This window comes from Rousettus aegyptiacus, unplaced genomic scaffold (genome assembly GCF_014176215.1).
Source record: "Rousettus aegyptiacus isolate mRouAeg1 unplaced genomic scaffold, mRouAeg1.p scaffold_m13_p_5, whole genome shotgun sequence".
Taxonomy (NCBI): Eukaryota; Metazoa; Chordata; class Mammalia; order Chiroptera; family Pteropodidae; genus Rousettus; species Rousettus aegyptiacus.
The window spans coordinates 2186621-2205449 of record NW_023416308.1 but is presented as its reverse complement, the minus strand read 5'-3'; the positions used below and the strand labels follow the sequence as shown (position 1 = coordinate 2205449).

The 18829-nt window shown below is 56.9% G+C and overlaps 1 protein-coding gene across 1 annotated transcript in view; it reads left to right on the top strand.

Annotated features, from left to right (window-relative positions):
- TMEM132B (transmembrane protein 132B) overlaps positions 1–18829 on the top strand; it is a 185868-nt gene that overhangs the window by 99711 nt on the left and 67328 nt on the right. The window contains exon 2 of the mRNA XM_036220934.1: positions 7775–8648. Coding sequence (XP_036076827.1) covers positions 7775–8648 — 874 coding nt within the window. The remainder of the gene's footprint in view (positions 1–7774; positions 8649–18829) is intronic.

The following is an 18829-nucleotide window of genomic DNA, read 5'->3' as shown; positions in this document are numbered from 1 at the left end:
GAGGGACCTGCTCCTCCTTGTCCGCCTCCCTCCCGCTGCTGGCTCCCTGCCCGCCACCTGCTTCTCATCGGCCCCCCGCTCCTGCAAACACCCCGCGCAGGCCCCGCGAGGCCGCCCGCTGGAGATTCCAGAAGAACCTGGGGCAAGGGCAAGTGCCCGTGACCAGCTGGCACGGCGGCCTCTCTGCCCCGTCTGCACGGGCTCCCCTTCCCGCCCGGCCCCTGGGGGGTGTGATCCGGTTGAGAAAGGCAGAATCTCATCTGACTGGGTCCATCTTGCTTTTGTACTGGTGGTTTTAGATTCAGCCGTCGAGCGTTGGCACCTGTTTTGGTTCCAGGGTCAGTGGCTCGTGTTTCAGATGCTGCTGTGGGGAGGGGTCTGGTCCCCGGGGCACGCTCGAGGGTGGCGGTTGGGGTAGGAGTCGTGGTGCCGCGGCTGGTCGCCTGTGCGCACACGGCCACACGCGATGGGCCCCCTCACGCCCGGAGCGTCTGGTCCGGCTCGCTGGCTGTTCCACCTGAGCTGGGTTGAGATGCCCTGGGCCGGCTGTACCTGTTTTCCTGGGCCACCTGGGAATCCGGGCTGTACCTGGGATGGGAGACGTAGTCACCCATGACCGTAGAGCCACGAAAACCTCACAGGCTTGGGGGCATTGCGCCCACGACCCCGGCCTCGGGCGCTGAGCTCGGGCCCCTTCAGCGGACCTCTGCGTGCCCAGCTCCCGGCCTCCTCGTCGGCCCCCGAGGCAGGCGGCACAGGGAAGCGCAGAGGCTTTGGTGCTGGGCCGAGCTCGTTCAAACCCCAGCTTCGCCCACGATCGTGTTGCTCCGTTTCTCTGCGCGTCCGTTTTGCCATTTTCCAAGGGGACTAAGACTGAGGCGCCTCACAGCTGCTGCAGCAAGCGGGTCAGCCGACGCGGCGCGTGCACACCTGCCCAGGTGTGACACCTGCCCAGGTGACGGAAGTGGCTTTCGAGAAACATGACCAGATGCGGCGATCAGTGACCGGACCAGGGAAACAGAAGCCACTCTAGTTATTTCAACAGAGGGAACTTAATAAGGAGAATGAGCCGCTCAGGGGGCGGGAGACGTGGGAAGCCGACCTGGGCACGTGCCATCGGGGCGTGGCGAAGCAACCTAGACATTAGGAGCAGCAGGACGCGGTACCGGTGTCATTAGAACCCAGCGGCGGAACCAGCCAGTGAGGATGAGGGCTGGGGCCCTGCCGGGGGCCACGGAGGCGGCTGGCGTCACGGACAAGTCGCGGTCTCGGCCAGTGAAAACTGCCAGCAGACACGGGAGAAATCCCCTGCCCTCCCCTCTCCTCCCCGCTGACCACCCCGGAAGCCAGGGAGCCTGGGAACTGTCCCCTGTGACGCAGAGGACGAGGCTGGGCAGGCGCCGCCGGCCACGGAGCCCTCCCTGCGCTGGGAGGTGCTGACCGGAGGTGACCGCCCTGCTGACGCGTGGGCGGCGAGCTCCCCCAGCAAGAACACGCCACCGAGGGAGGTCGTGGGGACCGGCGGGAAAGCACTCGGCGGCGGAGAGCGTGGAAGGCCTTCCGGTCCCTCCCCCCGCCCCAGAGCCGATGTCACTGCGCCGTCCCGAGCAGGCATGAAGCTCACCACGGCCGCCTAGCCCCTGGCCACCACGACTATGACATCAGTGGCGGGCCTGGCTGTCATTGGCTGCGTCGTCTTATGTGACTTAGGAAAGCAGACTCAGCCGCAGAAACATCACGGGCTTAACCCTCAGGTGGGCGACCAGGAGCTGCGAGACCGGTAATTATTTTCCAGGCGGGGCCGGCGGAGTTGGTGGAAGGGGTCGTGAGTCTGCGGGTCGCTTCGGGTCCACGCCCCACTGTCCTGGGGCTCGGGGCTGCAGGTCACGCCTGTCCTGACCCAGGCGCGGGCCCAGACTTGCTGGTGCCAGCCCAGCAGCGAAGCGCATCGCGCACTCCCGGTCACGGGGGCCCGGCCAGCACGCCCCGCGCCCTCTGACTGGCTGCAATCGGGGAGGTCGTCAGGGCCCGCCGAAGCTCTCTTCGGGGGCTTCCTTGGAGCCACCTGCTGTGGGCCTTGTGAGTCGGTGCAGCCTTTAGTCACAGAGCGTATCTGGCTCACCGCGTGCTCTCGGTGAGCTTGGACTTGATTCTCTTCCTGGCGCATAAGGGGGGCGGTGAGGAGCAGCCCCGCTCAGCTGGGCCTCACATCGGCCTCCTCACTGCTTGCCCTCAGGACCCGCCTCCTTCGGTGGGGGTGGGGGTGAAGGCCCCAGAGACAGTCCCCAGATGGCAAAGCGCCCCATTCCGCATTCAGAACCCCAGCCAGCCCCCCTGGTCTACCTGCCAGGGGGCAGAGATGGCGCTCCTGTATGAGATTTGGGGATTAAAGGGCGGGCGTTAGCTTTTCAGCTGTGGATGTATTTCCCAGGACACAGTCTCATGGCTTCATAAAATGCTCCTAGAGTCGGATATCATATTTTGTTGCAATCTGCTTCAAAGACGAAACGAGGGCCTGGCAGCTGACATTCATGGCTTCCCATATAAGCTTTCAGACAAAATTCGTATTGCGTTTTGCTTGAGTTACAGTGGGTTCGGTTTGTACACCTGTTATTTCAGATAAAAGAGAGGCTTCGGCCACCGTAAAGAAGAGAGAAGGCACAGCTTTGAATTTCTTGTAAATCAGTTTTTGAGAGGCATAATATATCAACACGAATGATTAAGAAAGAAACCAACCCAAAGTAAAAACAGCACATTACAGTTTGCATGTGTTTTAACTTCCTTTTCCGCATCTGCAAATGAGTTGGAATTTAAACTCTGCCTTGGGCTTCCCCCAAATGCGAAGAGAAGGCAAAATCCGAACCTCTCACTCTCGCTCCTGGCCGCGTGCCCACTTGGCTCGGCTGCAGGGAACTGTCACCTTGCGCAGGGCACATGCTCCCTCGTCGCCGGTGGACTCCTGGGCAGACTCCCCTGGAACTTAAGTTTCTGAATTAAAGAGGGGAAATAAACCAACCGCAAACTAATTTAAATTTCATCAGGGATGGTGCTTCTGCATCGCTTGACATTGTCGGGATACAAAGTGCCCCTTGGTGGTGGCAGCAGCTGGGACCGGTCTTTAGACGAGGCTGATTCCTCAAAGCCGTTTCTCCCTCCTCTGCCTTCGACGCGGACCCTGCCCAAACTGTGGGGTGCGTTTTCTATATTATGAAAGTAAACACAGTTATGCTTATTTATGTCTATTACACATATCATGTGCGTGTTGTACACGGATTAGGGATCATTTAAGGTCGTGCGTAAAGTCTGCTTTTGCGCAAGCATTTTCTCAGGCTGCTATGACACCGCCTGTTTGTCGAAATCATGGTCTCGATGACCGTTTGCTATCTCACGCTGTATCGCTTTAATCCTTTACCGGATCATTTCCGTAACGATGGGCTTTTTTGGCGGCGTCTAGCGTGTTGCCGTGATAAACCGTGCTCGCGCCGAGCGGCATGCCGTGCACTTACCTCCTTCCTGGCCTCTTGAGTGTTTCCTTAGCATGAACTCCGGGGTGGAGAATTCCCGGTGGGCATCTTAAGGCTCAGTTTTGTGGTTGCTTTGTGTGTCCCTGGCCGGGTCGTCGTCCAGAGTTGCCAGGGGCGGGAACCACGGTGTCTTGTCTTCGTGATACTCCACACGCCTCAGGGCTGGAAGCGTGATACGCGAGCAGGAAATACAGCTGAACAGTCCGAGGAATACATAAGCAGTTAACCCTCCACGCGAGTGGCTGCACTGATGGCCCTTGCGGGGAACTTCCAATGTTATTTTTGCGGCTTTGAGATGTCCTTGGGCTGTAAGGAATGTGGATGTTTTCATGTGTACGTATCACGAGATGATCGCCATGGCGAAGGTCATTCAGCTGCATCGCCGCTGCGTAGTCACCATCGTGCGTGCGTGTGTGCGCGTGTGCACGTGTGTGCATGCCGAGAAGGTTTAACTTAACTTCTATCTCCTTGGCAAGTTACGGTCCTCAACACGGGCTTGTGAACCACCTCCCACCGCTGTGCCGTGGGTCTCCCGGGTAACCAGCACCGTACCCCGTATGACCAGCATCGCCCGCTCCCCACTGCCCAGCCCCGGGAGCCGCCGCCCTCCGTGAGCTGGGCCATGTGCGATTCTGCTTATACGCGGGATCCTGCAGTGTTCTCAGGAGACTCTGCCTCCTTGCAGAAAGGATATATCCGCCACTCCGGGGCTGTGTCTTCCTCACAATCTCCTAATTACAATTTCATCGTTCTCTGGGGAAGAACAGTTCACTGAGGACAGCTCTGAAAAGGCCCTCAAATATTTAAGTCCTCAGAAGACTGGATTCTGTAGGATTCGTAACTGCTGCAGAAAACGTGTTCCCAGGAGCGGAGTCGATGGACCGGCATCTGTTTCCCTTGTACCCTCTCGTGATGCGACATTTTAAACACCGCTTCAGGTCCATCTCCTCTCGCCCTGGCTGGGCCCTGGTGCTGGTGGAGGTTTAGTCAGGGCGGAGCAGACCCCTGTCTGTCCTTGGCCTGCCTTGCTGCTGCCCGTGGCTCTGGGCGACTGTCTTCGATTTGCAAAAAGCCTGTGGCTCTTCGCTGATTGTGCTTTCCTATAGGAACGAAACCAATGCTAAGGAACACATACACGTGTCCATATGTGTGTCCATTCACACATATACGTGTTTACGTGTGTGTATTTACTTTAATTTTTAAAGATTAAAAACCTTTTTCAATTACAGCTGACACCTCATATTACGTTAGCTTCGGGCGTGCAGCGCGGTGGTTAGATAGTTACATAATTTGCGGCGCGACCGCCCCAGTAAGCCTGGTACCCGCCCGGCTCCGTCTGTACGCGGTTGTTACGGCGTCGCTGACTGTTCCCTACGCTGTCCTTCGCATCCCCGCCATGTGAGTACCCGTTTGTAGCTCTTCGTCCCCTCCCCTTTCTGCACCCGCCCCCAACACCGCTCCCGTCTGCACACCACTGGTTTGTTCTCCGTATCTGTGAGTTTGCTTCTGTTTCGTTCCTTGCGTCCTTAGATCCCACTTGTAAGCGAGGTCCCACGGAGTCGGTCTTTCCGTCTGACTTACTGCACTCAGCACAGCTCCCTCTAGGGCCACCGCGTTGCTGCAGATGGTGCGATTTCGTTCCCCTCTGTGACCAGCCACACACTCCAGCGTGCGTACGCACCACGCCGCGCTCCAACTGGCCACGGCAGGACACCCGGGCCGCCCCCATGTCCTGGCCACTGCCGATAAAGCTGCCTGCAGTGAACACAGGGGCCCAAACATCTTTTCGAATCAGTGTCTTGGATTTCATCAGCTAAATACCCAACAGTGCGACTGCTGGGCCACACGGCGGCTCTGTTTTTAATTTTCCGAGGAGCCTCCACACTGTTTGCCACAGCGGCTGCCCCGATCTGTGCCCCCCCAGCTCCACGCCCTCGCCGGCACCCATTGCTCGCGGGTTTTGTGACGATAGCCATTCTGACAGGCGCGAGGTGACACCCCGCCGCAGCCTCAATCTGCGTTTCCCTGATGAACGGCAACGCTGAGCACCCCCCTCGCCACCCACCGTCCACCGGCCATCTGCACGCCCTCCTCGGGGAAATGGCTGCTCAGGGCCCCCGCGCATCCTTTAACTGCATTGTTTGTCCTTGGTGTTAAGTCTGCGAGGGCCCCGCGCATTCCGATGCTGACCCCGCATCAGGTGGACCGTCCCGCAAGCGTCATTTCCCGTTGGCAGGTCGACCTTCGTTCTGTTCTTGGTTTCCTTTGCTGTGCGAAAAATTTCCAGTTGATGCAGTCCCAAGGAGGCGTATCTCCCCAAAATATTACTGGGAGCGCCGTCAGAGAGTTTACCACCCGTGTTTTCTTCCAGGGGTTTTACGGTCTGGGTCTTACATTTAAGTCTTCAGTCCATTTTGAGTTTATTCTTAAAAATGGTGTAAGAAACTGGCCTACTTTTACTCTTTTGCACGTATCTGTCCAGTTCCCCCAGCACCCTTTGTCAAAGAGACTCTTTACCCCATCATATATATATTCTTGCTTCCTTTGTCATAGATTAAATGACCGTGCAGGTGTGGGGTCATTTCTGGGCTCTCTGTTCTGTTCCATCCATCCATGTGTCTGTTTTTATGACAGTGCCATGCTGTTCGGATCACTGTGGCCCTGTAACATAGTTTGATATTAGGTGGTGTGATACCTTCAACATTTTCTTCTTTTTCAAGGTGGCTTTTTGGGGTCTCTGTGTTTACATATAAATTTTAGGATGATTCGTTCTAGTTCTGCGAAAAATGCCATTGGTATTTTCATAGAGATTACATTTCATCTGTAAATTGCTTTGGGACATTTTAACAATGTTAATTCTTCCTGTCCATGAGCACAGTATTTGCTTCCATTTATTTATATCTTCTTCAGTTTCTTTCTTCAGTGACTTAATTTTTTGAGTATGCGTCTTGTTTCTCCTTGGTTAAATTTATTCCTAGGTTTTTATTTTATTTTATTCTAATACAATTGTAAATAGGACTGTTTTCTTAATTCGTCTTTCTGATAGTTTGTTGTTGGTGTATAAAAATGCAACCAATTTCTGAATATGAGTTTTGTATCTTGCTACTTCATTTAATTCATTTATAGTTCTGGTAGGTTTTAGGAGGAATCTTCAGGGTTCTCTATAAATAATATCATATCATCTGCAAAAAATGACGGTTTTCTTTCTTTCTTACCAATTTGTTCTGTCTGACTTGTTTCACTTAGCGTAACACCCTCTAGGTCCTTCCATGTCGCAAGTGGTAAGAATCATTCCTTTTTATGGCCGAGCGATGTTCCATTGTATGGACGTTCCGCATTGTCTTTACCATTCGTCTTCCGATTGGCACATTTAATCCATTTACATGTAAAGTAATTACTGACAGGTGCATAGTTGGCGCTGTTTTATCAACTGTTTTCGGGTTGTTTTTGTAGTTCTTATCTGTCCCTTTCTTCTCCTCTCTCCTCTCGAACGTCACGGCTGCCACGTGCTCCACGGGTACCGAGCCGTGTTCATAGCAGTCGGTTTCACGTTGATGGCCACTTAAGTCCGAACACGTTCTAAAATCACCACCATTTTTGCTCACCCGTCCGCGCCGATGTTTTGTCATTTTTTTACTTTTGCGCGTAGCACATCTGCTTTTAAGGTTGTTTGCGATTCAAACCCGCCACAGTGAACATCCTCGTAGGAAAATCCTCCTGCGTTCTCACTGGCGTTGTGGAAGGAGAGATTTCCAGAACTGGGAATCTCGTTTCAGTGAGGACGACGGAGGTATCCAAGTGTCCACGTAGACGTGCCACACGGGGGTGATGGACAGACGCACAAAGGCCGAAGTCACGAGGCGCGACTGTGTTGCACCGCGCGGCCGGGTGCTGGTCGTGCGGCGGGCTCCGCGGGCATGCCGGCCATTGTCACACTGGTCACCGCAGGGATGCCGGGGCCCTCTGAGTCTGGGGCTTCGCAGGAACCAAAGGAGGAGACGTTTTCCTTCCGGGGCGTAACTCCGGCCACAGCACTGGTGGGTCAGTGGTCAGCGGGGCACCGTCCCGGCCGCCCCGGGTATTTTGGAAGGTCCCAGAGAACCCACTCGTGGTCCTTATGGGCTGTCGCTGTGCAGAGACCAAGGAGGAGCGCGAGGCCCGGGGGCCGCGGGGCGGGGGCAGGGGCGGCGGCGCGTTCCCCTCCTTGCGGCCAGGATGCGCTCTGACCCTTCGCTGTCCCCTCTCTGCAGTGACGGCCGGTCGCGGGACCCCGGACAGCCTCCAGCGCTTCTCCTCGCTGCCAGCGTACCTGCCCGCCAGCTTCCACGTGGCCGGCGCCGACGAGTTCTTCTTCCTCAAGGAGGCCGACCAGGACGTGACGAGGAACGCCAGCCTGCAGGCGCGCGCCGAGCCGCTGTTCGTGTACCGCGCGGCGGCCCCGCCGCGCGTCAACGCCAGCTACGGCCCGTTCTGGGCGGCGGCGACGGTGCCCCGGGCGCTGCTGCCGCCGCCCGCGGCCTTCGCGGGCCCCGGCGCCTTCCCGGTCAGCTGGAAGCTGAAGGCGCACATCCTGGACAGCGCCGTGTACTCCAACCGGCCCAAGGTGCAGACGCTGTTCTACGTGGCGGGCATGGCCTGGGGCGCCGCGGCCCCCGCCGACCTGCCCTGCGTGCGCATGTCCGCCTTCCCCGAGGCGCGCGAGGTGGCGGCCAGCTGCCGGCTGCGCGGCGCGCCCGCGCTCTGCGTGGCCGAGCTGGAGCTGCTGCCCGAGTGGTTCAGCTCGGGGCTGGACCTGGAGCCGGCGGACGAGCTGCCGGCGCTGCGCGGGGGCACGGCCATGGAGCTCTTCTCCTCGCTGCACGCGCCCGACGCGGCCGGCCGCTGCCCGCCGGAGGAGGCGGGCCGCTGGGAGAGCCCGGGCCACGCGGGCCCGCGCGCGCCGCCGCGCCAGCGCATCGGCAGCGTGGTGGTGTACCCCACGCAGGACGACCTGCGCTGGGCGCCGCGCGGCCTGGACGCCAGGGTCGTGCTGTCCGTGCCGCTGAACGTCGTGCGCGAGGGCGCCGCCGCCACCTTCCTGGTGTCGCTGGCCGGCGGCGCCGCGGCGGACCACTTCGTGCTCAGGTGAGGGGCGCCGGGGGCGGGGGGCGTGGCCGTCGGCTCGCAGGAAACCCACGACGGGAACTACGCTCGCTGGGGCCCGGGATGCGGGAGGGAAAGGTGCGGCGGGGCAACGAGGCCCGGCGCAGACGCGGTGGGCGCCATGCGGGGTGGCGCGGGCAGCGGGGTGGCCCCAGGCAGCGGGGTTTCTGCCGGCTCCCCTTGCCGTTCCGTGGTGAGGCTCGGATGGAACACACCGGCGAGGGTGGCACCCTGGCTGTGAGGTCCTGGCCGTGAGGGCCCGTGCGCCCCTAAGGAAGGCCCTCGCTGGGTCTCCCGCGACAGTCCGAACCCGTCACTGCCCCCGATGTGATGTTGGAGGCAGAACCCTGCGGTGCTGCGATGTGGCAACTTTGTAACTACACGAAAGAACTTTCTGAAACAATGTCTCAGACGTCTTAGGTTGATGGCATCTTTGTATCAATCCGCACATAATAGGGTCAATAAGAGCATCCATGAGAGTAAATGATAGTATTGATCAGCACTTACGGACATCTGCGGTATGCGGCACTCGCCTGCGTGAAGTAACTAAGTCACTGATAGCAATGAAAATGGACAACACAAGTGAGCGGAAGTATTAGCAAATCTGATTCGGCATAAAAAGGTTGGGCAAAGCGGCCCATCCTCTGGTGGCATAACGAAGACTTGGTTGCAGTCGCAAAAGTGGGGAGCTCATCCTGGACGGGGGAGACAAACCTGTCTTTAGCTCGTTCTGCTCAGAGGTCCTTGGGCGTAGCAGTGGCTCTGCCACATTTTAGCTGTGCGCTTGGGTGCAAGTCACCTGACCTCTTTGGGACTCAGTTTCCTTGTTGGTGAGATGGGGACTATGATGGCCTCTGTCCCCAAGGTCACCGTGAGGATTAAACGAGCCAGCGGAGTTCGTGGAGCAGCCCCTGGTGCCTGGGAGTCGTCACTGACGTTGGCCCCTGGAGGTTCCTCCGTGCTCAGGCGCCAGGGCTGGGGACGTGGTGGGCCTGGTTTAACTGGGTGCAGGCGAGAAGTGGGAATTGGTCGTGAGCCCATCGTGGCCCTTCCGACCGCGACGAGGCTGACGTGCCAGACGGCGCCCGTCTGGACGTGTGCTTGTTCAGAGCCCGCTGGTGGCATCCCGTGGCTTTGGCAGGCCCCGTGTGGGCTCAGGAGGTGGGAAGCGGGTTCCTACTTGGAGCCCTTGAGCGAGTCCTGGTGGAGACTGAGTCCCAGCTAGGTGTGGACCCAGCCCTGCGCTAGCCACTGTAGAGGGGGGGGGGCACTGGTGTGGCCAAAAACCCAGCCCTCGCTCTGCAGAGGTCATTTCAACACAAGGCCGTGCCAACAGCTGGCTGTACACCACCCTCCTGCCACTGGGTGCTCCCCGAGCCGGGGCAGGCGGGGCAGGTCACCTGCAGCATTGAGCCCATGACTCCCGGCGGCCCCTGCCACCCCAGGCGAGGGGGAAGGGTTGGCGCCAAGGCGAAACTTACTTGCCATCTGTGGTGCAGAGATGCCATCGCTGGGTGACAAGTCCGAGAAGGCAGGGCACACAGCCTGGCGCTCAGGGGAGCCTTGCCGCCTGGTCGGGGGAGGCCTCGCAGGCTGGGGGATGGCGCGAGAGGCGCTGGCTAGCTTCCTCAGAGGACCGAGAACCCTCCTCGTCACGTGCGTCAGCTCCCTGAATTCTGGCAGTTAGCAGCCCAGGGGGCCCGCGCTGCTCCCCCGGGGGTGGGGCGGGGGGCGTCGTCTCCCGTCTGGCCCGCTCGCGCGCTCATTAGTTTTCACATGGCCCCTGTGACGTTGAGGTGTGTCCCCCCAAGTCCCACTGTGCTGAGACTTTTTATTACAAATGAATGCCAGGTTTTGTCAAATGTGTTTTCTGCACCTGTTGATCTGATCATGCGACTTTCAGCCTTCGCCGTGCTTGATTTGCAGATACTGAAGCAGCCTTGCCTCCCAGGAGTAAATCCTACTTGATCGTGGCACATGATCTTTTTAATGTGTTGCTGGATTCGATTTGCTGATATCTTCGCTCACTTGTGTTATCTATTTTCAATGCAATTTGTGGCTTAGTTACTTCACGTAGCATGCAAGAGTGTGCCTGGCATACCGCAGATGTTCGTAAGTGCTAATCGATACTCTTATTTACTATAATCGATGCTCTTATTGATGCTATTATGTGTGAATTGGTACCATTAACCCGTGCATTTTAATTTTTTTGTGTGCGTGCGCCAGGCTCCGTGTTGACCCTTTGTTTGCATCTCTCGCTGTATTGTCACGGGCACCATGCATGGTATTGTCCGTGTCCATTTCACGGATGTGGAAACTGACCCGGGAGGTTCGAGCTTGCCCGTCTGAAGTCAGGCGGTGGGGAAGAGGAGGCGTTGGGCTGCGGGTCTGCAGGCGTGAGTCGAGGGGTCTCGTTTGAAACCACTCTCCCGGGCTGTTTACCTGTTCAAGTGGGGTCTGCTCTTTACCCGTAGAACCCACCTGGGCCAGCATCAGCATCTAGGGTGCCTTGTCTTCATGCCTCGATACACATGGCTGTTATTTATCATGCTTCATTTTGTGGTCTGAGACAAATGCTCCGAAATCATGGAATTCAATGCAGCTCACTCACAAACACAGGCTGGTCACTCAGGGCTGGCCGTGGCAAGGGGGTCAGCCGCCACCATCGTCGGTGTTCGGCGGAGACGCAGAGGCAGGCTGAGGAGTGGCAAAGCTTACGGAGGAGAACAGAGGCCGGGGTCTGCCGGGGTCAGAGGTCGTAGTCATGCGGAGGCGGGAGGCTGGAGGCGGGTTAACTGGAAGCGGGCACCTCGTGTGCTTGGCTTTGGGTGCGTCTCTGGCATTGTCTGCTCGGCTCCCAGTTGGGAGCAGAGGCCATGAAAAGAGAAGCGGACGGTCACGGACCAAGTTCAGAGCCTCTGGGCTGCTGGCTGCAGAGGCCGCGGCTTCCGGCCTGGTCGCCGTGCGGTCAGAGTGCTCTTGTGGTCTGGCCGTTGCCAGTTTGTATATTCAGTCTCTCAAAATAAAAGACCGTTTTAGGCTTCGGGAAATGTGTGATTTCCCAATATAACGGATTGTCTGTTTTATGAATGGAACGCGGCATATTTTATTCTGGCTCAGATGTGGCCCCGGACCCAAGTATGCGTGTTTACAGGATGGGCCGAGATCTAATTCCAGAGCTGAAGACAGATGGAAGGGGACAGGTGTGCGTGTGCGTGTGTGTGCGTGTGCGCGTGTGTGCGTGTGTGTGCGTGTGCGTGCGTGTGTGTGCGTGTGCATGTGCGCGGCGTGTGTGTGTGCGCGCGTGTGCGTGCGTGTGTGTGTGTGTGTGAGAGCTTTTCCTGTGTCATGTTGCTGTTTCAGGCTGCGTGTTGTGGCGGGGCCAATTTGAACAAAAGCTAGTTGACTGTTCTCTAATATCGAAGCAGAGTCTGTTTCGACACTAGTCTCTGCGCCAGTCTGACTGTGCGTCGCAAAGCCGTCCAGCCACGGGCCGTGAAGAGCGGTCTGGGGTCCGAGCTGTGGGCGGGACAGTGCTAGGCTGGACAGGGGCGGGTCTTTGTCACACTTCCAAGAAAGTTGGAACTAGGGAATTTTCCCCAGTCTGAGTACAGCGTCTCTGAGGCGGAGAGAACCCTGGGGGGCCTCACCCCCGGTTTATGATAGTGGCCCTTTCTCGGCTCACGCAGAGGACCACGGGCCGACCTCTCGCCCCGTTGGGCACTGGAGCCCGGCGGTGGAGGCTGTGGACGAGGGGGCTGGACCTCCCGGGTTCACATCCCGGCTCTGCCACTTGCCAGCTGTGTGACCTTGGGCGAGCTACTTACCCTCTCTGTGCCGGAATGCCCTCATCTGGAAGCAGGGACGGCGTATGCTCTAAGTGACACGAACTATCAGGCAGGTTTGCTCAGCTGGACGCCCCCATTTCATCCGGCAGCCACCCCGTGCTTTTGGTCGCTCAGGCCAAACACAGATCATCGTGATCGGCTCCCGCCATCCTCTGATTCCCCACATTGAGCTGGCAGCCGACGCTGGGCCCCTCCTTTCAAATACCCAGATGGAACTCCTCCACTGCTGTGAGCTCGGTCCACGCCAGGGTCCCCTCCCGGCTGGATCCCTGTGGAAACCTCCTGATAGGCCTCTCTGCCTCCACCTTCGCCGCCGCCCTGTGCGACTGAGCAAAAGCTGAACCTCGGGCCTCCGCGTCCTGCACAGCCTGGCCCGTCACCCCCTCGAGCTCGTCTCCCGCAGCAGCAGGCCCCGCTGTGTTAAAGGACCCCTCCCCCTCCCTGGTTAACGCTAGACCTCCACCCCCCACCCCTGGCCGGCCCTCATTTTTCTGACACGCCTCATCATTCACGGTCCACCTCTTCCTGGTGGCATGTGGGGTCCCGAGGGCGGGAACTCATGCCTCTTTTGTTCTCTGACAGGTCCCGAGGGTCTAGAACAGCATCCGGCACCCAAGAAGGGGCCCACTAAATAGCTGTTGGATGAATGAATGAGTTTGGAAGTAGGGCAAGGTGTTGTTCCTGGACTAAGCGAATGAATTGTCAAGAGCGTACGAAGTCACGATGTAAATAAATCAGTTTCAGAAATAGGGACGCGCAGGGGACCCAGTTCTGTCTGTAATGTGAGGACTGATTCAGCGTTTCTAATCAAGCTCTGGGCTGTCGGCGAAGCCTAAGCCTCAGTCATTCACACGCCACCTTCTGGTTATTTGTTTTGTGTCATAAGGTTAAGTCAGACCCACGTGTGGAAAGGACAGGGCCTGGACCCCAGCCAGGTCCTCGCGCTTCAGAGCCTGGCGCATCTCAGCGTCCTCCATTTTGAATACTAATGATCTTGATGCTTACTTTCACACTTAAAAAACAAAACAAAACAGCAACCTGTTTGATGAATGTTCCTTTTGAGTGGCGCCAAAAATCCAGGCTTTATTATTTTCCCCCCCAAATAAAACTCAGATTTCCCTTGAGGAAATCCGAGTGTAGACACAGATGCTCTGAAATCTGAAGCCTTGGAGCCCAGATCAGGTGTTCAGCTCAGAGCTGCGGTTTCGGCAGAGCCCGGAGAGGAAAGTGGGCGGGTCTCTCCCGAGCGCGGTGGGCCCCGCGCGGCGCGTGCGGCTCCTTCCAGACGTCGTCTGCTGAGTTCAGCGAGGGCGTTCCCGTTACTCAGTCCATGGCACGGAGCCCTGGCTCTGCCCCGTCTTGGCTCCCGGGTGCACTGGAGTCTGAGAGCTGGACAGAGGCTGGCGGGGGACGAGGGTCTGTTTCAGAGGCTCGAGGATTCGAGCCACAGAAGGGGATTTTGATCTGCATGGAAACCTTTATCTCAGGCCACAGTTTGGGGAAATTGGAACGTACCCAGATGACGGTGGTGGCTGGAAATTTAGTGGACGTTTAGTCTACTTAGATGTATTGTCGCTTTAGCTCTGGAAGTCATGCGAGGCGGTGGGAACAGCTGGCTGTCTTCAGCGCCATCTTTCAAGGCTCACTCCCACACGAGCGGCCCCGCCAGGCCTGCCGGCCTCTGTTCTCCGGAACATTCTCCTGCCCCTGGTCATAGTGCAGAGGGCAGGGTGTCCCAGCAGTAACAGCGGCTACTCCCATGTGCCAGGTGTTTGTCTGTGGGTGGCTGGCGCATGACCTTGGCTGACCTTGGCATCCAGCCTCAGGATCCTCATGTCCTCCCCCGAGCACCCTCACCCTGTGGGAAATTCTTGCGGGGTGTGGCTCCGTCACGTCTGGTGACGTGTCAGCCAGCATTACCAGTCTGGCAGCTAAGACCTTGTATAGCTGCTTTTGTGTATATGTGTGTGTGTGCATGTGCACGCGTGTGTGCGTGTGCACGTGTGTGTGCATGTGCACGTGTGCGTGTGTGCATACGCACGTCTCTGTTATCTGGTTTGGTCTGGCCAATGGCGGGCCTTGGCCAGAGACCAGACTGTGAGAGAGAGAGGGGCCAGGGTAGTGGGCGTCCCTGTACCCTCCTGCTGGGTGTGGCTGTGGGTTATCCGTGCCTGTGACACCTGTTGGTGGCCCCTGTCCTGTAGTTCCAGGTGCAGCTTGTGCCGGTTTTAATAATCACCCCCTCTTTTTGTCCCTTTAGACAGACTTTAACTTTTTAAGTTTAACTTCGTAACACCAGCTTTTTAGCTACACTTTCTTGCATTATGTTTTTAGTGGATGCTTCAAAGGTTACAATATAGCTACGCACTTAATTTTTCCTAGTTGACTTTGAGTTACTGTATCACATCCCACAAAATGTAGATGGGGGGTCCATTTAACCACCCCATGTCATTTACGATAAACTTACTTATATAATTATACAGACATATATTAACACCTCAGAAGACAACATTATTAATTTTTGCTTTAAACAGTTTTATGTATTATAAAGAAAGAGGCAAAAGCAAAATAAAAAACCCACAACAAAATAGCTTTTTGCATTTATTCAGACTTCTGCCATTTCTGAGGCTTTCCCTCTTTTCTGCGGATCTAAATCTTCATTTGGTGCCATTTTCCTTCAGCACATGCGACTTCGCATGGCAGTATTTTTTCTTTTTTTTGTAGTGCACATCTGCTGACAATTAATTCCCTTAGTTTTGCTTTATCCGAAAATGTCTTTATTTCATCCTCATTCTCGAAGAGTATTTTTGCCATCTATAGAATTCGGGGCTGGCGTTTTCTTCAGCCCCGTAAAGGTGTTTCCGTCCTCTCGTGGCCTCCGCGTCGCCGGTGAGAGCGCAGCCTTTAACGGAGTCGCTCGCTCGCAGGTAGCATGCTGTTTTTCTTCGGCTGCTCCACTTGCTGCCTCTGACTCTCAGAAATTCAGCCTTTTCAAGGTGATCTTGCCTTGGGTTTGTTGTGAACTCGAATTTGTACATCTATGTTTTTCACCCACTTCGGGAGTGTTTCCGCCATTATTTATTCAAATAATGTTTTCCGTTTCATCTTCTCGCCCCTCTGCATGTCAGCTATAAGATATCGTTTAAACCATTTCCTGTAATATGACAGTTTTCTAAGCCTCTGCTCATTTTTTCCTTTTTCTGTTTTCAGTCTTGTTCTCTGACATCAGGTAACTTCTTCAAGTTCACCGCTTCTTTCTTTTGTCACCTTTATTTGGCTGCTAAGTTTATCCAGCGAAAACTTATTTTCAGATATTGTAGTTTCAGTTCTATATTTCCCATTTTTTCTTTCATGGTCATTTTTATTTCCCTGCTGTGATTTCCTGCTTTTTCCCTCATTGAGCACATATCTTTACATCATCAAGGAGAGTTATCAAAGCAGCTTTAAATTTTTTTTCCTGGTATTTCTGAATCTAGGTCATCCCAAGGTGGATCTCAGTCCTTTCACTCTTGGCCGGATCTTCTTGTTTAAAATCTTCGCATTTTGAGCAATATTGGGCTGCATCTTGGACATCGTGAATGTTGAGTCGTGGAGACTCTGCATTCTGTTCTCGCAGTCCAGCGAGTGTTATTTCTTTTTGCTTCAGCACACAGCTAACGCTGCCGGACTCGAACTGCGAGCCTCCAGTCTCCGTACGGGTCTCTTGTTTGTATCTGACATAGTTTAAGGCTGATCTGCATATACGCGGTTCAGGGTCAGGTTGAAGTCAGCCAAAATGGGGCCGTCCCTTCTTAGAGCTTCCTCTGAGTGTGGATGTCCCCCTGCGAATTGCTAATTTCTCTTCACTCTCTGGTGCCTCCAGATGGCTGTGTTTGACGCTATTATCTAGAGTTTGCAGTTGTGATCTGCAAGTGAGTTGGTCCAGTAGGATCTCACTCAGCCAATACCAGAAAGAGACGAAGCCTATTTATATTAAATGCAATTATTGATATGATTTGATTGCATTTAGGTCTGCTCTTTTGCTACTTGTTGTTTTTTTTATTGGTCTCTTTTTATTTTTGTCCCTCCGTTCCCTCTTTCTTGAGTTCCCTTGTATCAGTCGAATCCGGTTTAGTATTCTGCATTAATTCATCCGCTGGATTTTTAGCTGCGTCTCCCTGCATTTTTGAGCGGTTGCTGCAGGGACTGTCGGGGGCATCTTCGCCTTCATCGGCGTCTCGCCGGGCCGGCGTTTTGCCACCGGTCGCTCCGCGGCGGCCGCGCTCCCTGCCCCCGCCCTTCCTGCCGCGGTCATGGGGCGTGTTTCTGCGTGTCCCACTCGGGCACTCGCGGGACCCCAGTTCTGCTGTGGGACGCCTCTCAGTCTGGAGCTGCCCCCCGTCTGCTCGCGAGCGGGTTGGGGCCGCGCCGCGCCGGCGGGAGCGCACGGGAGCGGGGCCGCGCTTCGTCCGCTCCTCGCGGTGTTCACTTGGATCACACGATTAAGGCCGCGCCTGCCCGTGTTTCCCACCGCGATGCACTGTCTTTCCGTTTGTAGTTAACACGTACTCTGTGGGGCGTTCCCGTGATTCCTCAGCAGACGTTCGGCTCATTCGCTCGTTAACTTACACGTACATGCACGGAGGTACGATTTGCCCCCCGGGGGCAGCTGCCCCGTGGGAGGCGGCGGGGAAAGGCCGGAAGCGGGGAGGGAGGAGAGGGACTGGGATCCCGGTTTTCTTCTTGTCCTGCTTCCCAACCCGCATCCCCTGCGGATCCCCCTCCTGCAGGACACACGCCCCCTCGAGTCGCCCCTCCAGGCCTCTGGCTCCTGCTGATGGCACCGCCCCGAGGCCTTGGGAGACATCCCCCGCCTTGGTTCTCCTGGGACTTGGGGGTGGAGTCGCCATTTGCCGTTTTCCGGAGTCCGGGTCGCTTCTCTCCCCTCCCCCCCCCCCCCCCCCCCCCCCCCCCCGTTTGGGGCCTCACTTTTCCGGCTCGTAGAACCGGGTCTCTGGAGGGCCGCTCGTCTCCTTGGTGGCACCTCGCCGGTGCCGGCCAGAGCGGTCACTTCAGTTTAGGACGTGCTGAGTCTGAGGTGCCTCTGGGACATGCAGGTGGAGAGGTAGGAATGTCAGTTAGATGCGTGGGTCTGAGGCTCCAAATCGATGTCTTTCCCGGAGGTACAAGTTTTTAGTGTCTTTGGCAGTTTGATCGTAATAAGCGAAGCCTTGAGAGGGATGAGATTTTTTCTCAGTAAAGAAGATCATGAGAAGAAAAGAGGGCTTGCGCCTGCGTCCCGAAGGACCGAGACGTTTAACTGCTGGTGGACGGCAAAGGCGAGCCCTCGGACGAGCAGCCCACGCAGGCGCAGAGAAGCAGCAGCTCGCAAGCGGGAGGCAGCGGCCGAACCCCGGGAGGGGCCGCACCCCGGGAGGGGCCGCACCCCGGGAGCGGCTGGTGCACCCGAGCGCTGCTGGGAAGTCGGGCGCGGAGGGGACAGTTATGCTCTGCACTTCGCATGTGGAGGCCGCTGGGACTTTGATAATGAACTTAATGGATTTTGGGGGACAAAAGCCAGGCGGAAGGGGATTGGGGGTGAGTGATCTGCGAGGCGTGCTCCTCAGGGACGAAGGTCAACTGCATGCAGTACAAATCCCGAAGGCCACTGACCTTGCCTGGGTCGACTTAGGGAACGGCAAGACGTCCGCAGGTGGGACCGCGTCTGCTGGGTCCAGGGCGTCGGGGCCTTGGGGACTGTAGGGCCCCCGTCCTTTCCCTCCTTGTCACATGGCGGCCGCTGCAGGGGTGGTCGTCACGTCTGTGTTTCATGCAGGAGGAAGGAAGGGGGAGGGGCGAGGAGCCCCTGAGTCCGCCCTTCCTGACGGAGCCTTCCCAGAACATCTTTTGACTAATATCCACCAGGTGGGACGATTCTCACGGCCAAGTTCACCTGCAGTGAGAGGGAATCGTAGGTGTTTTGCTGGGTATTGGGCGAGCAGTGAGCAGCGCCCGCCCCCCACAGCGCGGTGGACGCGGAGGGGGCAGCTCCTGTAACCGCCATTCTCAAGGCCCGGCTGGGGAGAAGGGCGGGTCGAGAGTAAATGGGGACCTTGGTGTCAGGAGGGTCCTTTCCCCCAAGGCCGAGGGGAGCCTGTCCCCGTTCAAACGCGGCAGTGACGCTGGAAACCCCGGTGGCCACGCGGCGCTGGTCTCCAGGGCCTCGCAGCCGAGCTCTGTGCACCACGTCGACTCCCGCGACGCGGCCGAGCAGCCGTCCTGGGTTTACCGCTCACTTCAGGGTGGCAGGGAATTTTATGAGAAGAAGAATACGTA